The sequence below is a fragment of the Ctenopharyngodon idella genome, chromosome 5 (genome assembly GCF_019924925.1).
Source record: "Ctenopharyngodon idella isolate HZGC_01 chromosome 5, HZGC01, whole genome shotgun sequence".
NCBI classification, from domain to species: domain Eukaryota; kingdom Metazoa; phylum Chordata; class Actinopteri; order Cypriniformes; family Xenocyprididae; genus Ctenopharyngodon; species Ctenopharyngodon idella.
The window spans coordinates 18,152,154-18,167,514 of record NC_067224.1 but is presented as its reverse complement, the minus strand read 5'-3'; the positions used below and the strand labels follow the sequence as shown (position 1 = coordinate 18,167,514).

General features: G+C 39.8%; 1 protein-coding gene across 1 annotated transcript in view; it reads left to right on the top strand.

Moving 5' to 3' along the window:
• gc (GC vitamin D binding protein) overlaps positions 1 to 14,918 on the top strand; it is a 36,063-nt gene extending 21,145 nt beyond the window's left edge. Inside the window, exons 6-12 of the mRNA XM_051894874.1 lie at positions 104 to 192; positions 742 to 868; positions 1,498 to 1,700; positions 8,819 to 8,951; positions 9,957 to 10,051; positions 10,162 to 10,261; positions 14,730 to 14,918. Of these exons, the coding sequence (XP_051750834.1) occupies positions 104 to 192; positions 742 to 868; positions 1,498 to 1,700; positions 8,819 to 8,951; positions 9,957 to 10,051; positions 10,162 to 10,261; positions 14,730 to 14,771 (789 nt within the window). The 3' untranslated portion in view covers positions 14,772 to 14,918. The remainder of the gene's footprint in view (positions 1 to 103; positions 193 to 741; positions 869 to 1,497; positions 1,701 to 8,818; positions 8,952 to 9,956; positions 10,052 to 10,161; positions 10,262 to 14,729) is intronic.
• Positions 14,919 to 15,361: the final 443 nt, after the last annotated feature.

Here is a 15,361-nt window from a genome sequence, read left to right as displayed (position 1 = left end):
ATAATTATCAAAATTATGATGATAATCATTATGATGAATGGTGGTGGTTGATGTGGAATTATTTTTAGTAAAATACCTCATTATAAATCCTGTCTGTTTACAGAGACTCCAAATGGAAAGCTCCAACATTTTTCTGAGGTTTCTATCCAATGTTTGCAACAACCAAGTGAATTTGAAATCCTACAAATTTGGGTAAATATACCATGGCTTGCACCACATTGTCACACCGTAAAAGGAACAGTTCAGCAAAAATGAAAATTCTGTTATTTATGCATCCTCTTGTTGTTTCAAACTAGTTGAACCACAGATTGTTTTTGTCCCCCCCCCCCCCCCCCTTTGGGTTAAAGGTTTGACATATTGCATAAATTATATTTGATTGAAATGCTTGTATTGAATTTTTTTACTCTAGTCATTAACATTAACTGTCACTGAATGGAAAAGATCTATGAGTTTTATTATTATTATTATTATTATTATTATTTTACTTTTAATATGTTTTTTAAAAGTCCTATTGTTATGTAAGAAACAACAGAATATGGGTTTGGAAAGACATGAGGATGAGAAAACTAAACTCCCTCCTAAACTTCAGTTGTCTCAGTTATTTAATCATAATGATGCAAAGATGTCTGTTAACTGTTTTGTTTGTCTGCGGTCTAAAGTGTAAATGAAGTGTGTTGTGCTTTTTACAGTACATACTATGGACTTACATTGCCTTACATATTTAAATTATCTCTTTTATAGGTTGTCTGCATATTATGGAAATCTCCTAGGACTGTCCTTTGAAGACGCATCAGCCATATCCAGTCGTTTCCAGTCTGGGCTAGAAAAATGTTGTTTACAGCCCCAACCTGAATGTATAATTGAAGAGGTGAGGAGATTCTACTCAATGCTATTTTCAACAAACTAAAATGAGGAGCACAAAGGTTCAAATCTCTCTTCGGACAATTCTTTTGACCAGCGTTCCTTCTGGCAGTGCATTTTCCTTTTCCGCTATGAAGATTTTTGGGGGTAACTGATGAAAAATATGGCAACTACTCGAAGACTTAATACTCACTGCTTCCTAATTGATAGGGATTTTCTGACATTTTTTTTTTCTTTTACTCAGTGGCTCTGAATTTATTTTAATGGCCATACTTGGTAGTTATTATACAAATGTCTTTGAGTTCTGTGAGTGGAAGCAGTTGAAAAAACAGCCTTTCTATCTGTACTTCACAACAATACCAGCAGTTGCATAATGTTGTTTACGAAAGCTGCTGCTCCTCGTCAGTTTAATTTTATCATGTGTCATTCAATATTAGGGTAAATTATGTATAAGTGCAGCAGTCATATCAAAATACCAAGAAAGGGAACTAATGACAAGAGATAATACTTCCTTTTCAAGAGAAAGAGTACATGGAACAGACTAGAGAAATTCGACAGAACTTTCTGATATCATTTATTTTGTCACAAAAATCAGCAGGAGAGCCTGATTTATTGTTCTTTTCCTCTTCATAATAGTTAACAAGCTTTCAGAAAGTTCTCTGCAATGAATCCAAACTGGATGCCATTTCTGAGGATTTCCGAAAGTGCTGCAGGAAACCTGCCCTGGATACGCTTCCTTGCGTGGATGTCTTGAAAAGACAACCCCGTCAGTATCCACATGTAGCCAGTCCTGTTTCATCCCAGCTCTGCAAGGAAGTTCAACCCCATGGGATTGACAGGTGCTTATTTAATATTCATCCAATATTCTGTGGTAAGGAAACCATGCGTGTCTTAAAGGAAAGGTCAACCGGAAAAGATATTTCCAATGTTAGCCATGCTTATTTCATTATGATGTGCCAAAGTCTGTAGGTATTTTGTTGAAGGAATACTTTGACATCACAACACTATATTTTGATCTGTCTTGCCAAATGTGATGTAAATGCTAATGCCATATTGAGTGATATAACTGGCATATTACGCATTCACTGTGACCCACTCAGATTTAATACAGGTTCTCTGGGAAAAGTCACCAGGTCCCATTTTCCCAAACATAATGGAGAGCGTTCCTCTTGATTTTGATCTTTAGCTAGTCTATTAAGGGGCAGAAGTGCAACTAGTGATGAATTATTCATAGTGTGGCTCTGAATATAATCATATGATCAAAAGAACTCTCTTCAGACTTTTGCTTAAAGTCACAATGAAATCGATATTCTTCAAAAAAAAGAAAAAAAAAAAAGAAAGAAAATTCCAGAAACAATATGTTCTTTTTATGGAATATTGCAGTATTTAATTTAAATGATTTATCCATGCACATCATTAAAAAAAAAAAAAAAAAAAAAAGTGCTCTCATAACAACATATCTTTATCTCTTTGGCGCAAGATCACATTGGCACGAGATTTTTGGCGAGATCACAGCAATACCAAACCACAACCATCCAACAATACAATCAATTCCCGATGGACAAAATGAAGTCCCACCTAACATTTTTTCTTGTTTGAGAAGCCATTTTACTTGGATTTATGTGACAATAGGGAAAATAGATTTTAAATGATAGACAGCAGCAAATTTATTAGGCTGCTATCACTTTAAGACCGAATGCACAGATCTAAAATACTGACAAGCATAAACTTTCCCAACTGTTTATGTTCACTTAAGAAATAACTGAATGTGTTTAAGTGAAAACACCCTAAGAAGGACATTCTGAAATATTTTTGTTTGTATTTTTCTGTTAAAGCGCACACCCAAAAGCCCAAAGTAGCCCGTCCATGTTTCGCTCCATCACAGAGCACGCCCACAAAAAGCCTCATTCGCAGCTCAATATGCTTTTAACTCCTTGCTATCGAGCAAGTCCGTCATGAGACTGTATATTACGACAGTCACGTTACATGATTTGACTGATATTTGGAGAGGTGATGGAGTCTATTCCTATATATTCTTTTGAAAACTGATGGGATCAGATTACAGCAAATGCATCACACAGAACAGACCCATTTCTCTTCTGTGTAACATTTCAGATCATACTTCAATTTTTCCTTTGCAGACTAACAATCATTGTCCTGCAAATGATGCATGCCTGAAGCACCAAACATTAGAACAGGTTGCCCTCAAACAAAGATCTGAAATGTTTGACCTTTTTACTTCCATGATGGTCTGCTTCATTTGCTGGAGTGCATTATGACTGTTCTCTGATCAGCACCTTGTGCCTTTCTCGTTTAGTGAAAATGTAGCCGGTATGCACTGCATGCTGTGCTGAATGAAGCTTGTGAAGTCACTTTTGTGCCTGGGTGGACAAGAAAGAATGAACCCTTGCTGAGGGGCAGACAACTGTGCAGAGAAGCCTATGTTTAATTTATCTTGGACTGTAATTAGATGAGCCACTCAACATTGAATCTGAATGTGTGCTAGCAAGTTCTGCTGAGTTTACCTCAGGGCCTGGTGTCATTAAAGGTGACATTTTCACAGTGCTTCGGGGGTGCTAATACCAGGTCATTTATTGTGGCTTCTGAGTGTATGCAAGTGAAATTGATGTGAGACAGGTTGTTCTGTCAGAAATAAGAGAAGTATGTGAAGTTTTCATTAATATTAATTTAAAACTAATAATAATTAAAATCATGCTAATAGACTCTCCTTCTTCAGCCATTACACTGTCCAACTGTACCCCCTAGTGGTGTAGCATAAAACTTTGAATTCTTAATTTTTGTATGACCAGAAAATCAGCCTCCACAATGTGTGAAATGGACTCATGGCACCAAAATTCAGTTTGTATAAAAGACAAATAAACACAAACTGTGTTGTAAATCTTTCAGTATCCCTATTCCCAACCAGAGTGTACTATCAATCAATTTTGTTTTGCTAAACATTTAAAACTAAAATTACAACTTAAAGTGTTTTATATGTATGGTAGTAGACCAGATTCTTGCATAGATGTTTTTGCCACTTATTTTTGCATTATTAGCAGATTGTCTGCTTAATTTCTGCTAACACTTTATTTTGATAGTCCACCAACAGACATTCTACTGACTACAGTATACGTAACTTTGCAACTACGTAAATTTATTCTACTAACTTAACAGTCTAATACTCTAATGATAATAATACTCTTAATTAATTGACATGTTGCAAATTAATGAGTTAGTTGACATGCAGATGCAAAGTTTTATATATAATAAGAATATCTAAAGTGGAATATCTAAAGTGGAATATAGTGGAATAAAGTTTTACCATTATTTCTTACTTGCTAAGCTTCTATGATAATTAAATTCCACAATTGGCATCTCCATGTGTTCATGTATTTTTAGTTCCCTTTCAGTCGGTCACGTTCGAAGTACGTCGGAACTGACGGACGAATTGGGGATCGCTTTGGGAGACCAATCTACTTTGAGTGTAAGAAAAACGAGCCAATGCATATTGGCATGCGATGATTGCAACAGCTGCTATGCACTGTGGCGCGAGTATTTAATGAGCAGCAGGTGCGTCGCATATTTGCTTTTCGCTTCGGAGCTGAACACGTGCTGTTCCTGCGTGCGTGTTTCTTTGAAGAGTTGTGGAAGACGAGCTGTTCTTTTAGGAAGGAGCCTCTGCGTGTCTGGTGCGGGTGTGGCGGCGCTGACAGTGTTGGTCGCGATCTCACGAGAGAGCAAAAACAGCTGTTCTCACAGTTTGCGGAAGAGGGCGCCTTCAATGAGTTTGCTGTTTATATACAGAGAATCCTTTGTTTCCTTTTGTTCTTGTTCTGCCGCTCGCTCCTCTGAGTCCAGCGGTACCCACATTTTCAAAAAAAGAGCAGTTTCCTTTATCTCTGGGTCACAAGAGGGCACGGTTGGCAGTGTGCGACGTGTTACAAACACCTTGCCGCTCCCTTCTCCCTCTCTCTTCGCCAGCAGACAGCAGCGTGTGGTTTGAGGATGCCACCAGGCCTTCTCACACACCCTCTGCCCCACCCTGGAACCAGGTAAGTGTTGCACAGTGCTTACAGACTCCACTTCGGGCCGACTCAGTGCCTCCCGAGTCGAGTCCCTGTGTTCCACCTCGCTGCTACACCCCACGTACATCGGTGGCTAGTGCTCCCCAGCCCGTCTCGATGGCTCATCCGTACCATCAGACTCAGTTATGCGATTCAGTTCGCTTGGTGTCCTCCCAAGTTCAGGGGCATCCTGCCCCTGTCTTACGGACAGAGATTGACGTCCTACTAGCGAAAGACGCGAACGAGTCGGTCCCTCCAGCCGATATGAAGACAGGGTTCTACAGCCCCTACTTCATTGTACCCTAAGAAAGGGGGTGGGTTACGGCCAGTCTTGGACCTGCGAACCTTGAACCAGGCCCTGCACAAGCTCCCGTTCAAGATGTTAATGCAGAAACGCATTTTCGAGTGCATCTGTCCCTGAGATTGGTTTGCAGCGATCAACCTGAAGGACGCGTACTTTTATGTCTCGATCCTCCCTCGACACAGGCCGTTCCTTCAGTTTACGATCGAGGGTCGGGCATATCAGTACAAGGTCCTACCCTTTGGGCTGTCCCTGTCACCTCGCGTCTTTACGAAGGTCATGGAGGCAGCCATTGTTCCACTCAGAGAATGCGGCATTCGCATTCTCAACTATCTCAACGACTGGCTGATACTGGCACAGCACTGGCTTCACACCCCGTATTGTCACCAAACCTTCAGTCCGTGGTCAGACCATTCATTTCTACGGGCGGGAGTCCCCCTAGAACAAGTGTCCAGGCATGCTGTGGTGTTCACGGATGCCTCTGCCACGGGCTTGCAGTGTCGAGTCTGTGGACGGGGCCTCAACTGCATTGGCACATCAACTGCCTCGAGTTGCTAGCAGTACGTCTTGCGCTGGGCCGCCTCAAAGGGCTGCTACATGGCAAGCACGTGCTGGTCCGTACGGACAATACTGCGACTGTTGCGTACATCAACCACCAGGGTGGTCTACGCTCCCGCCGCATGTGGCAACTCGCCCGCCATCTCCTTCTCTGGAGTCAGAGGCATCTGAGGTCGCTTCGGGCCATTCACATCGTGCAGCCAACGAGCTCTCACGACAGCCTGCGCTTCCGGGAGAGTGGCGACTCCATCCCCAGGTGGTCCAGCTGATTTGGGACCTCTTTGGAGCCACACAGGTAGACCTGTTTGCCTCTCCTGACTCGACCCATTGTCAGTTGTTTTATTCCCTGACCGAGGGCACCCTCGGCACAGGATGCACTGGCGCACAGCTGGCCCCAGAGCCTTTGCAAATATGTGTTTCCCCCAGTGAGCCTCCTTGCACAGACACTGTGCAAAGTCAGGGAGGACGAGGAGCAGATCTTGTTAGTTGCGCCATACTGGCCCAGCCGGACTTGGTTCTCGAAACTTATGCTCCTCGCGACAGCCCCTCCTTGGCCCACTCCTCTGAGGAAGGACCTGTTTTCTCAGAGATGGGGCACCCTATAGCACCCACGTCCAGACCTCTGGAAACTTCATGTCTGGTCCCTGGATGGAACACGGAGGTTCTAGGTGACCTACCCCAATTAGTGGTAGACACCATCACTTCCTCTAGAGCCCCCTCTACTTTGAAGTGGAACCTGTTCGTTGAATGGTGTTCTTCCCACCAGAAAGACCCCCAAAGATGTCCAGTCAGAGTCATGCTTTCCTTCCTGCAAGATGGGTTGGAGCGAAGGCTGTCTCCCTCCACCCTGAAAGTGTATGTTGCCGCACATCACAATGCAGTTGATGGTAAGTCTCTTGGTAAGCACGACCTGGTCGTCAGGTTCCTTAGAGGGGCGAGGAGGTTAAACCCTCCTCGTCCTACCTCGGTACCCTCTTGGGACCTGTCTCTGGTGCTCACGGCACTGCAGAGACCTTCCTTTGAACCTTTACAGTCAGCTGAGTTGAAAATTCTGTCACTAAAGACAGTTCTCCTGACTGCATTGGCTTCCATCAAGAGGGTAGAGGACCTGCAGGCATTTTCGGTCGACGAATCGTGCCTAGAATTCGGGCCGACCAACTCTCACATTGTCCTGAGACCCCGGCCTGGATATGTGCCCAAGGTTCCTACCACTCCCTTCAGGGAGCGCTGCCCTCGGAGGAGGCAGACCCAGCCCTAGCTTTTCTCTGTTCCGTCCACGCTCTGCGGCTGTACGTGGACAGAACGCAAAGCTTCAGGACCTCAGACCAACTCTTTGTCTGTTACGGACGCCAGCAGAAGGGAAAGGCTGCCTCCAAGCAGAGATTAGCCCACTGGATAGTGGATGCTCAACTAGAAGTGTTGCTTCCTCCTGGGCGCTGGCCCAAGGCGCCTCGCTGACAGATATTTGTAGAGCTCCGGGCTGGGCGACACCTAACACGTTCGCTAGGTTCTATAGCCTTCGTGTAGACCCGGTATCTTCCCGTGTACTTGCCCCCAGTGGCCAGTAGCGCGAAGGACCTGTTCTAAGTGTCGGCTTGCAACGCCACTCCCGCCCGTTGACCTCTGCTTATAGCCCTGACTTCCGCTCCAACAGTTGGGGGCGGTCCAGGAGTCTCAAGCAGAGCGCTGGAAGGGCCAGCGACAGTGTCGTGTTGGTAGATATCCCCAATTCTGAAAGGGAACGTCTCGGTTACGTATGTGACCCTCGTTCCCTGAAGGAGGGAACGGAGATGTACGTCCCGTCGCCACAGTCGTTGTACCTCCGCTGTATGGCCGAGTCACTAGCTCGGCTCCTCAGCGGAAAAACAAATATGCGACGCACCTGCTGCTCATTAAATACTCGCACCGCAGTGCAGAGCAGCTGTTGCAATCATCGCATGCCAATATGCATTGGCTCATTTTTCTTACACTCGAAGTAGATTGGTCTCCCAAAGCGATTCCCAATTCGTCGGTCAGTTTCAACATACATCTGTTTCCTCCTTTAGGAAATGAGGGTTACATACGTAACCGAGACGTTTTATAACTACAATATACATTGTTCTTATTGTTAACTAAAACTGTTAAAATCATTTTCAGAAATTAAAATGAAGCAGAAACAAAATAAAATACTTGAAGATAAAAATTCCAAGCTAAATAAAAATATTAAAAAAGATAAAACTACTAAAAATACAAAAGCACATAAGAAAATGATTAAAATTTCAACCAAAAATTAAATGAAAATAATAAAAATAAAATAATAAAAGCTAATTCAAATAAATAATACCAAAATTAATAATAATTCTAAATGATAGCCAGTATCAAATGCAGTTTTCTTTTTCTTTTTAAATCTGATTTGGTGAAATGTGTGGATTAAAAAGTACCTGTGTCTTACTGGTGGAGCTGTAGGGGTTGGGAAATGCCATCTTCCTATAAAGACCCATTTAAACTGTATGAGAAATAGAATGACACAAAGCCAGCATTTTGTCTGCGAATGTTACTACTTGTATCTGTATAGTCCACTATAAAGTCCACTTTTCACTATAAATATGGTTCCAGGGCAATTTTACAGTGACCCTTCACACCCCTAAAAAGATATCTAATAATAAAATAAAGTGCATGTATATACATATATATATATATATATATATATATATATATATATATATATATATACTGTCCATGGAGAGAACACTCTTATGGACCCCCGTTTGAAAACCCCTGTCCTAGCATTATAACAGAAACCTACGGTGAAGAGATCAGAACCTCCTATGGAGACTATTTTCAAAACACATTGAGGTCTTGCAGCCTCCTGCTGGTTGGCTGAAGATTTCTGCTCATGCTCTGCCCTCACAACATTCATTTATAGCAGTGGCCATGGAAAAGGAGAAATGTCATGTTGTATGCAACAGCAGGGGAATTACCAAACAGCATGTTTCCTAAAGTCAGTGTATGAATTCGATCAAAAGCATGTGTATGTATGTGTGCATGTTTCCAGATACTTGTTTGTGATTGGAGGAAAACATGCCTCCATTTCTCTGCCTGTTCTGACGACCATCCTTGATCGAATCAAGAGCACGGTAACGGCCTGCTGCTCATCTGCTGACGTCACAGCGTGTTTAACGGAGAAGGTGAGATGACATTAGCATATTCCTCCTGAAATTGACACGATTTATCAGTCTCTGGTTTATGTCATCTTTGTTTTGTTTCGTTGTTTCATGTCTTGTGCTTAGCAACAAGTTTTCGTTTTTTTTGAATTACATAACCAAACCATTCTTCAGCCTTCAAGGTTTTTTTTTTTTTTTTTTGTGCTTATAGGACTGTAAGATTGCTAAAACCCCAGGTAGATGGCTATTGTGAGAGGCTTCGATCTTTTTGATGCATGTCTAGATGATTTGCCAGCACAATGTCACTCTCTGACTTGACAATGAGTGACTTAATTTTGCCGTGAAGCCTCATCTCGTTTTTGAGATTGGGATCCTATTGTTTGGAGCTCTCATCTCTCTATGATGATGGATTCCATGGTTCTCTTGGCAATAATAGCCTACAAGATGAAATCACATGAAAAATTGAGTTCAGGCAGGCGTCATTTCATAAGGATGCTTGAATAAAATAACCTTGAGGAATTCCTATTTTAATGCTATAATTGGAGCCCCATGAAAATCTCACAGGTAACCTGATCAAAAGTATGTCACTGTTTGGTGAATTTAGCCTTTCAGTTTTCTCTAGCAGATCCTCCAATTATCTTCTTGCTCGCTGCTTTTCTGCATACAGTAAATGGCGAAACGAGAAGAGTTGCTGGTGTGCACATTAAATTGAAGGGTTTAAACTGCATCTGTAACCAAAGAACGAACGCACATCATTAACATGCACAAATGAAGTTCACTCGCCAACTGAGAGAGTTTTGCGAGATTTCAATTAATTTCGAGTGACAGGGTGCTCTTTGTACTCGTTGGGTATTAACCAAGCCCGAACTCTCAAACAACAACACGTTACTCTCTCATCTTCTCTCCCATTGCTTGACTTTGAACATCGACAAGGAAAAAAACATAGTCATTTTTGATTTTAAGGGCTGTATTACTGGCCAAACTTTTCTTTCATTTTTTTTTCTCTTTCTCTAAACTTTTATCGAACAGGAGAGTAAATTGAAAAAGACTACGGCACTTCTGTCTAAGTTGGATGACACATGCTCACAGTATTTCAAACTGGATCTGCCTGTGTTCAAAACTCTGTAAGTCAGACTTATCAGTAGATGTTATTTAACAACAGGGGATTTGAAAGGAAGGAGCTGGTTGCAGATCAGTACAAAACTCTTGATCATCCATGCTTTATTTCCTGCAGGATACAGAAGGAGAGAGGTGAGACTCAGGCACAAGCATGGGTTCACTTGGCCACATCCTGCTGTTCACAGCGTTCCCCGGCACAGCTATGTCAAAAGCTGGTGAGAGCACTAACCACTGTCCTTTGATAAGTTTCAACCATAGACATTTTTACAGTGTAATAAAGTGGTTGTTGTTGTTTATTTGTTTATTGAAAAGGGTAAAAATTTTACAATAAGGTTCCATTAGTTAACATTAGTTTCACAGACAAGGCTTAAGCCTAGTCCCAGACTAAAATGCATGTTTGAGCTGTCTTAAAATATGTCAGTGCCATTGTTCTTAAAGTGCCCCTATTATGCCTTTTTTTAAGGTTCCTAATATTGTTTTGGGAGTTTCCTGCAACAGGTTTACATGCATGCAAGGTCAAAAAATACTTTCGTTTTCTCATAAGATACATTTAATTTCACCTCAGATCTCAATGTTTTGTAAACGATTCGTTAGAAGCAGTTTGAAGAATCAGTCTCTCTAAATCCCTCCTTTCCTTGAGCCTACACTGCTCTGATTGGTCAGATGGCCCAATCCTTTGTGATTGGTCTACTGCGCTCACCGCACGCCCATTGCCATAACTGAATGACAGCTAATCAATTTGCAAGACATTGTATACAATGAATGGACAGAAAAGATGGCATCGATTTTACCGTATCAATTCAAGCCCGAGTCCGACAATGAAACATCCGAAGTAGTCGACCAACCACAAACTGACTGGAGTAGGATGTTTCTATATGGTAAGTGTCACCTTAGTTTGCGTTATTTATAAGACGTGATGGCAGCGTCACTGTCATACTTAGGTGCACAGAATGCCAAACGAAGCTGAAAACCTCTAAACATAAGATAAAAATTTAGGCCAGATGTGTACACAGACTTTTTCACCATTACTATTAACAAAGTAAAAAAATGGCTATATCATTGTTTAACATTACAGTGGGTGTTTACTGTTTACAGAGAGTTAGCGTGGACAGTTTACTAGTTAGCGTGGACAGTGTGCACTTAACATCCTATTACAATACAGACAGACCTCCATACTACTGTAATAATAAAAACGCAGAGGAGAAAACAGTTTGTTTTACAGTTATGTAAGTGAATCTTTTATAAATAAAAGAATAACAGACAAACAAGCGTAATCAATTCATTTATTGCGAAAATGTCAAAAGTGGTTCCAAAAGTAGTCCAAATGATGATGAGTTCCAGTCGCAGTCCTCTCTGGTGGTAATAGTTTTTTATAGGGTACAGGGGCCCGTTCTTTGTACGTCGCTAACTTGGTTAGCTGGATTTGATTGATGACGATGATCTTGGATTGTTCGGTTCTTCTACGCTCATCCTGGACTTGCTGCCATAGCAACAGGTCTGTAAACTTAAACCTGCTCGTGAGCGGGCTTATTTCATGTAAACAGGATTAGATTGCATCTTTTAAGCGGAATTGATATTTAAGATCTGTCCCAGCCACTGCTATTCTATTTCAAGAGTACTCTACTTATCCAGGGACAATAATTTAAAATGCTAATAATTTACAAATTAATTTGAAAATAATATTATAATGTTGTGTAGTCTATAACACTATAGACAGCCAGCTTTACTTATTGAAAGATTTATTTGTGATGGAATAATTACTTTACAGTTGTATTATGAGTATTACACACATGCTTGTACAGTTATGAGCCGTGCATTAATTTGAATGGTGACGCTATTATGGGAGTGGCTTGATGCAGCACAGAAGATGCAGATAACTTGATCTTGACTTTAATTAAATTTTTAATTAAAACTTTAATTAATGCTGTTACTTAACAAATCTGCTTTAAAGATAAAATTGAATGAATTGCAAATTACAACACTGAAATAAAAATGACTGTATAGATACTCGTGAATCTAAATCATGTTAAAAAAAACAAAACAAAACAAAAAAAAACAGTGCACATTTCATGTATCTATTATTACATTTATGTTGTTCTGTCATTTTGTTCGCTTGGCTGTTTCATTATAAAGGTCCAGAAATTCGTTAAGTTTTTCGTCAGGTGTCTTTTCTAATTATATGATGTCATTACATTGCTGTCTTGCCGCCAGCCAATCGCTGCATTGCTGATCGTGGTTTCGAGTATCAATACATCTGCCCTTTTCAAGGAACATGAGAACGCGCAGTAATCTCAGACAACTTAATCCTGATATTTTAATCCAATCCACAAATTCGTTTGAAGAACCAAATTAGCCAGAGTTCAGTTATCACGATTAGAAGATCTAGCATCTGTCAAATCATCTCAGATGTATTAAGCGAGGTACGAAGAATGGACCCCTGAGCAGAATTTAACTTATTTAACTTATTAATCCATGAAAATATGATGAATCCGGCTTCACTCCGTGAAGTCGCGCACTCATTTCAAATGTCAATTCACTGAAACACGGCATGTCGCAATCTGTGACGAAGCAGGTGAGAACCAATGAGCGTTCGATATCAGTGCCGTAAACCATGTCGTAACGCTTCTCGAGGGTGGCGCTACTTTCAAATTTGAATCATAACGAGCGCGGGCTTTGATCGTGACAGTCGCTGCTGTTGAGAATGAAGATGAAGATCGATGAATAAAGGGCTGAATTCGGATCTGTTCCTTACAAACATATGGATTCTAAAGATATGGAGTACAGCGAACAAATAAAATGGATGTGATTTGTGAATTTATGTTGTGCTTTGGTGTATCTTATGGTTGTATTGTCAGCCGCTGCATAGGAGAAAACGCCTTCTGTGTCGCACAGCAAACAAACTAAATATTACAAAATGGGTAAACAGTTACAGAAATTTTATTCATAAGGTTTCAAACTAGTCTTGTTTAACATTATGTAATCATCCGAAACATGTTTGCAGCACAAGTCATGAACAGAAATGTTATTTTCATATTAAGTAGATGAGTAAACTGCATTCAATAAATTCGACTAAAAACATGTATTGATATGACAATTGAATACAACAGATTTAAAACATTAATGCCACGATTTTAATATTAATACATGGGAATTCATATACATTCACACTTTACATTACATGATTTACCTTTTATTGCCGTTAATACGTAAGTATTTTTACGTTTTAGTGCTATAAATACGTCAATTTTGTACGTTTTCATGTGTATGAAAATGTACGTGTGGTAGAACCACTTTACGTAAAAATACACACACGTATTCTCATGAGATCACGTTGGAATAGCTGATAATGCATTACACTTTGTAAACAAAAGTCGTGCTCCATCCTTGATCATACTCCAAATAGTAAAACAGACAAGCTGCATTAATCGACACATTTTTAGACGATAATGGACCCACATCTGAATAGCAGAACTACAGAAACGCGAGTTAGCCAGTTAGCAAGAGACATACAGAGGGTGTATGTTACACAACATAATATACAAAACTACGAATTTTGAACGATCGCTAAAAACATAAACATCAATTATTAATCATACTTACAGGTTGAGATTCAGAGGAGCAAGCTGGTCCAAATAAACTGGGCAGTGATCCATATTTTAAAACCAAGCGTTTTGTGAATCCTGCGTTAAACTCCCAGAGGTTTAAGAAGCAGTCGTCAGTAAAATGACGGGAACACAACAAAAGATTGTACTGCTGTGGTATTGTTGAAAAAAAAAAAAAAAAAGAATTTTCCCTGGTGTATGTGGGCGGGCAATATGCTGGGGTGCGTTTCCCAAAGCGAACTATGGTCGCAAGTTCCGTCGTTACCAATAGAGTTCAATGGGACTTATGACCATAGTTGGCTAACGATGCTTTCGGGAAACGCACCCCTGTTTCGTTTTGATGCAACAACGAAACGACTTGGATTTTACAAACGACTCGTTTAATTGACTCAGAGTCGACTCTTACTTTTGAGAGACAATAACTTTATATACAGTGCACTTTCAGATTTAAAACTTTGCAGGATGTTTTCATTCACTTAGAGTTATGTTAAACACTACATGAAAGGTCATTTTCAAAAATCCATAATAGGGGCACTTTAAGCTTTTTTCTTCTTTGTTTTTTAAGGCACATTTATAAAAACTACTTAAATGTCCTAATTGAACTAAGGCCTACTCCTAACATAATCTAAGCCCTGTCTGTGAAACCAGGCATGTAAGTGTAACTTTAATAGATTATTTAATGGAATAATAATAATTTTATAAAGTCCAATTTCCTTTAAAGTAAATGTATCTGGTTTTAATGATGATTTTCCCTGCAAAACAACAGAAAAACAAAACAAACAAAAAAACTGTAAAACCAAATAAATTTACTTTAATAGTAATTGGACTCGTTTTCAGAGAACCTGACATTAATTAATTTAAACTTTCTTACCACATTGGCATTTTTTTGTGTCTTTAGCTTAAACCAAACTAAACTGTGATAAATTTATGCTTAAAACAAGATAAATATACCAGTGAGAAAGAAAAATAAACTTAACTGAATAGTTCATCACCAGGACAAGTAGATCAAATCAGGATTCAGGGTGTTTGTATTATTTAATACAGTTATTAAAGGTTTGATTAAAGCTTGTTTTTTTTTCAGACAGAGGATGTTATAAAGTATGATGATGACACTAGCGTTTAAGGACTCGCTCTTCAAAGATTCTTTTGAGTGCCAGCAATTATATTGGATGAAGAGATCTTCTAAATTCCCTTTCCAATAGGAAATGTCATGTCTCTCGTCATCTCAGATATTTTATTCTCTTTAAATAAACTTTCCACTTGCTTCAAAGAGTGTTTGTTTGTTGTCTCCTGTTCAGTTTGCTCTTTTAGCTCTTGAGGCTTGTGGCATTTGCAGTGTAATTGTATTAGGCTTCTGTATGAATAACCTTTACCAGGAGCATAACAACGTCCACAATGATTTCTGTTGTTGCCATGGTGTTTCATCACACGCCGGAAGACTCTTCACATTTGCATTTGTTTTCATGAACATTTACAAATGCTTTTAGTAAAATGATTAACAATAAATGATTCTTGTGATTTAATTTCAACTTCTTTTTTTAATTTCAATACATTTTTATTGCTTTGTTTTTGTTAGATAAAATACGAAATTGTGTTTGTGAAATACAATACAATTGCCTTCTAGAATTATCTGAAAAATGTATCTGCTTGTCAGGTTTCAGATAAGACGCAGAATTTAAATGAAATAATTTGTGTAGATGGGTTTTAGCTTCT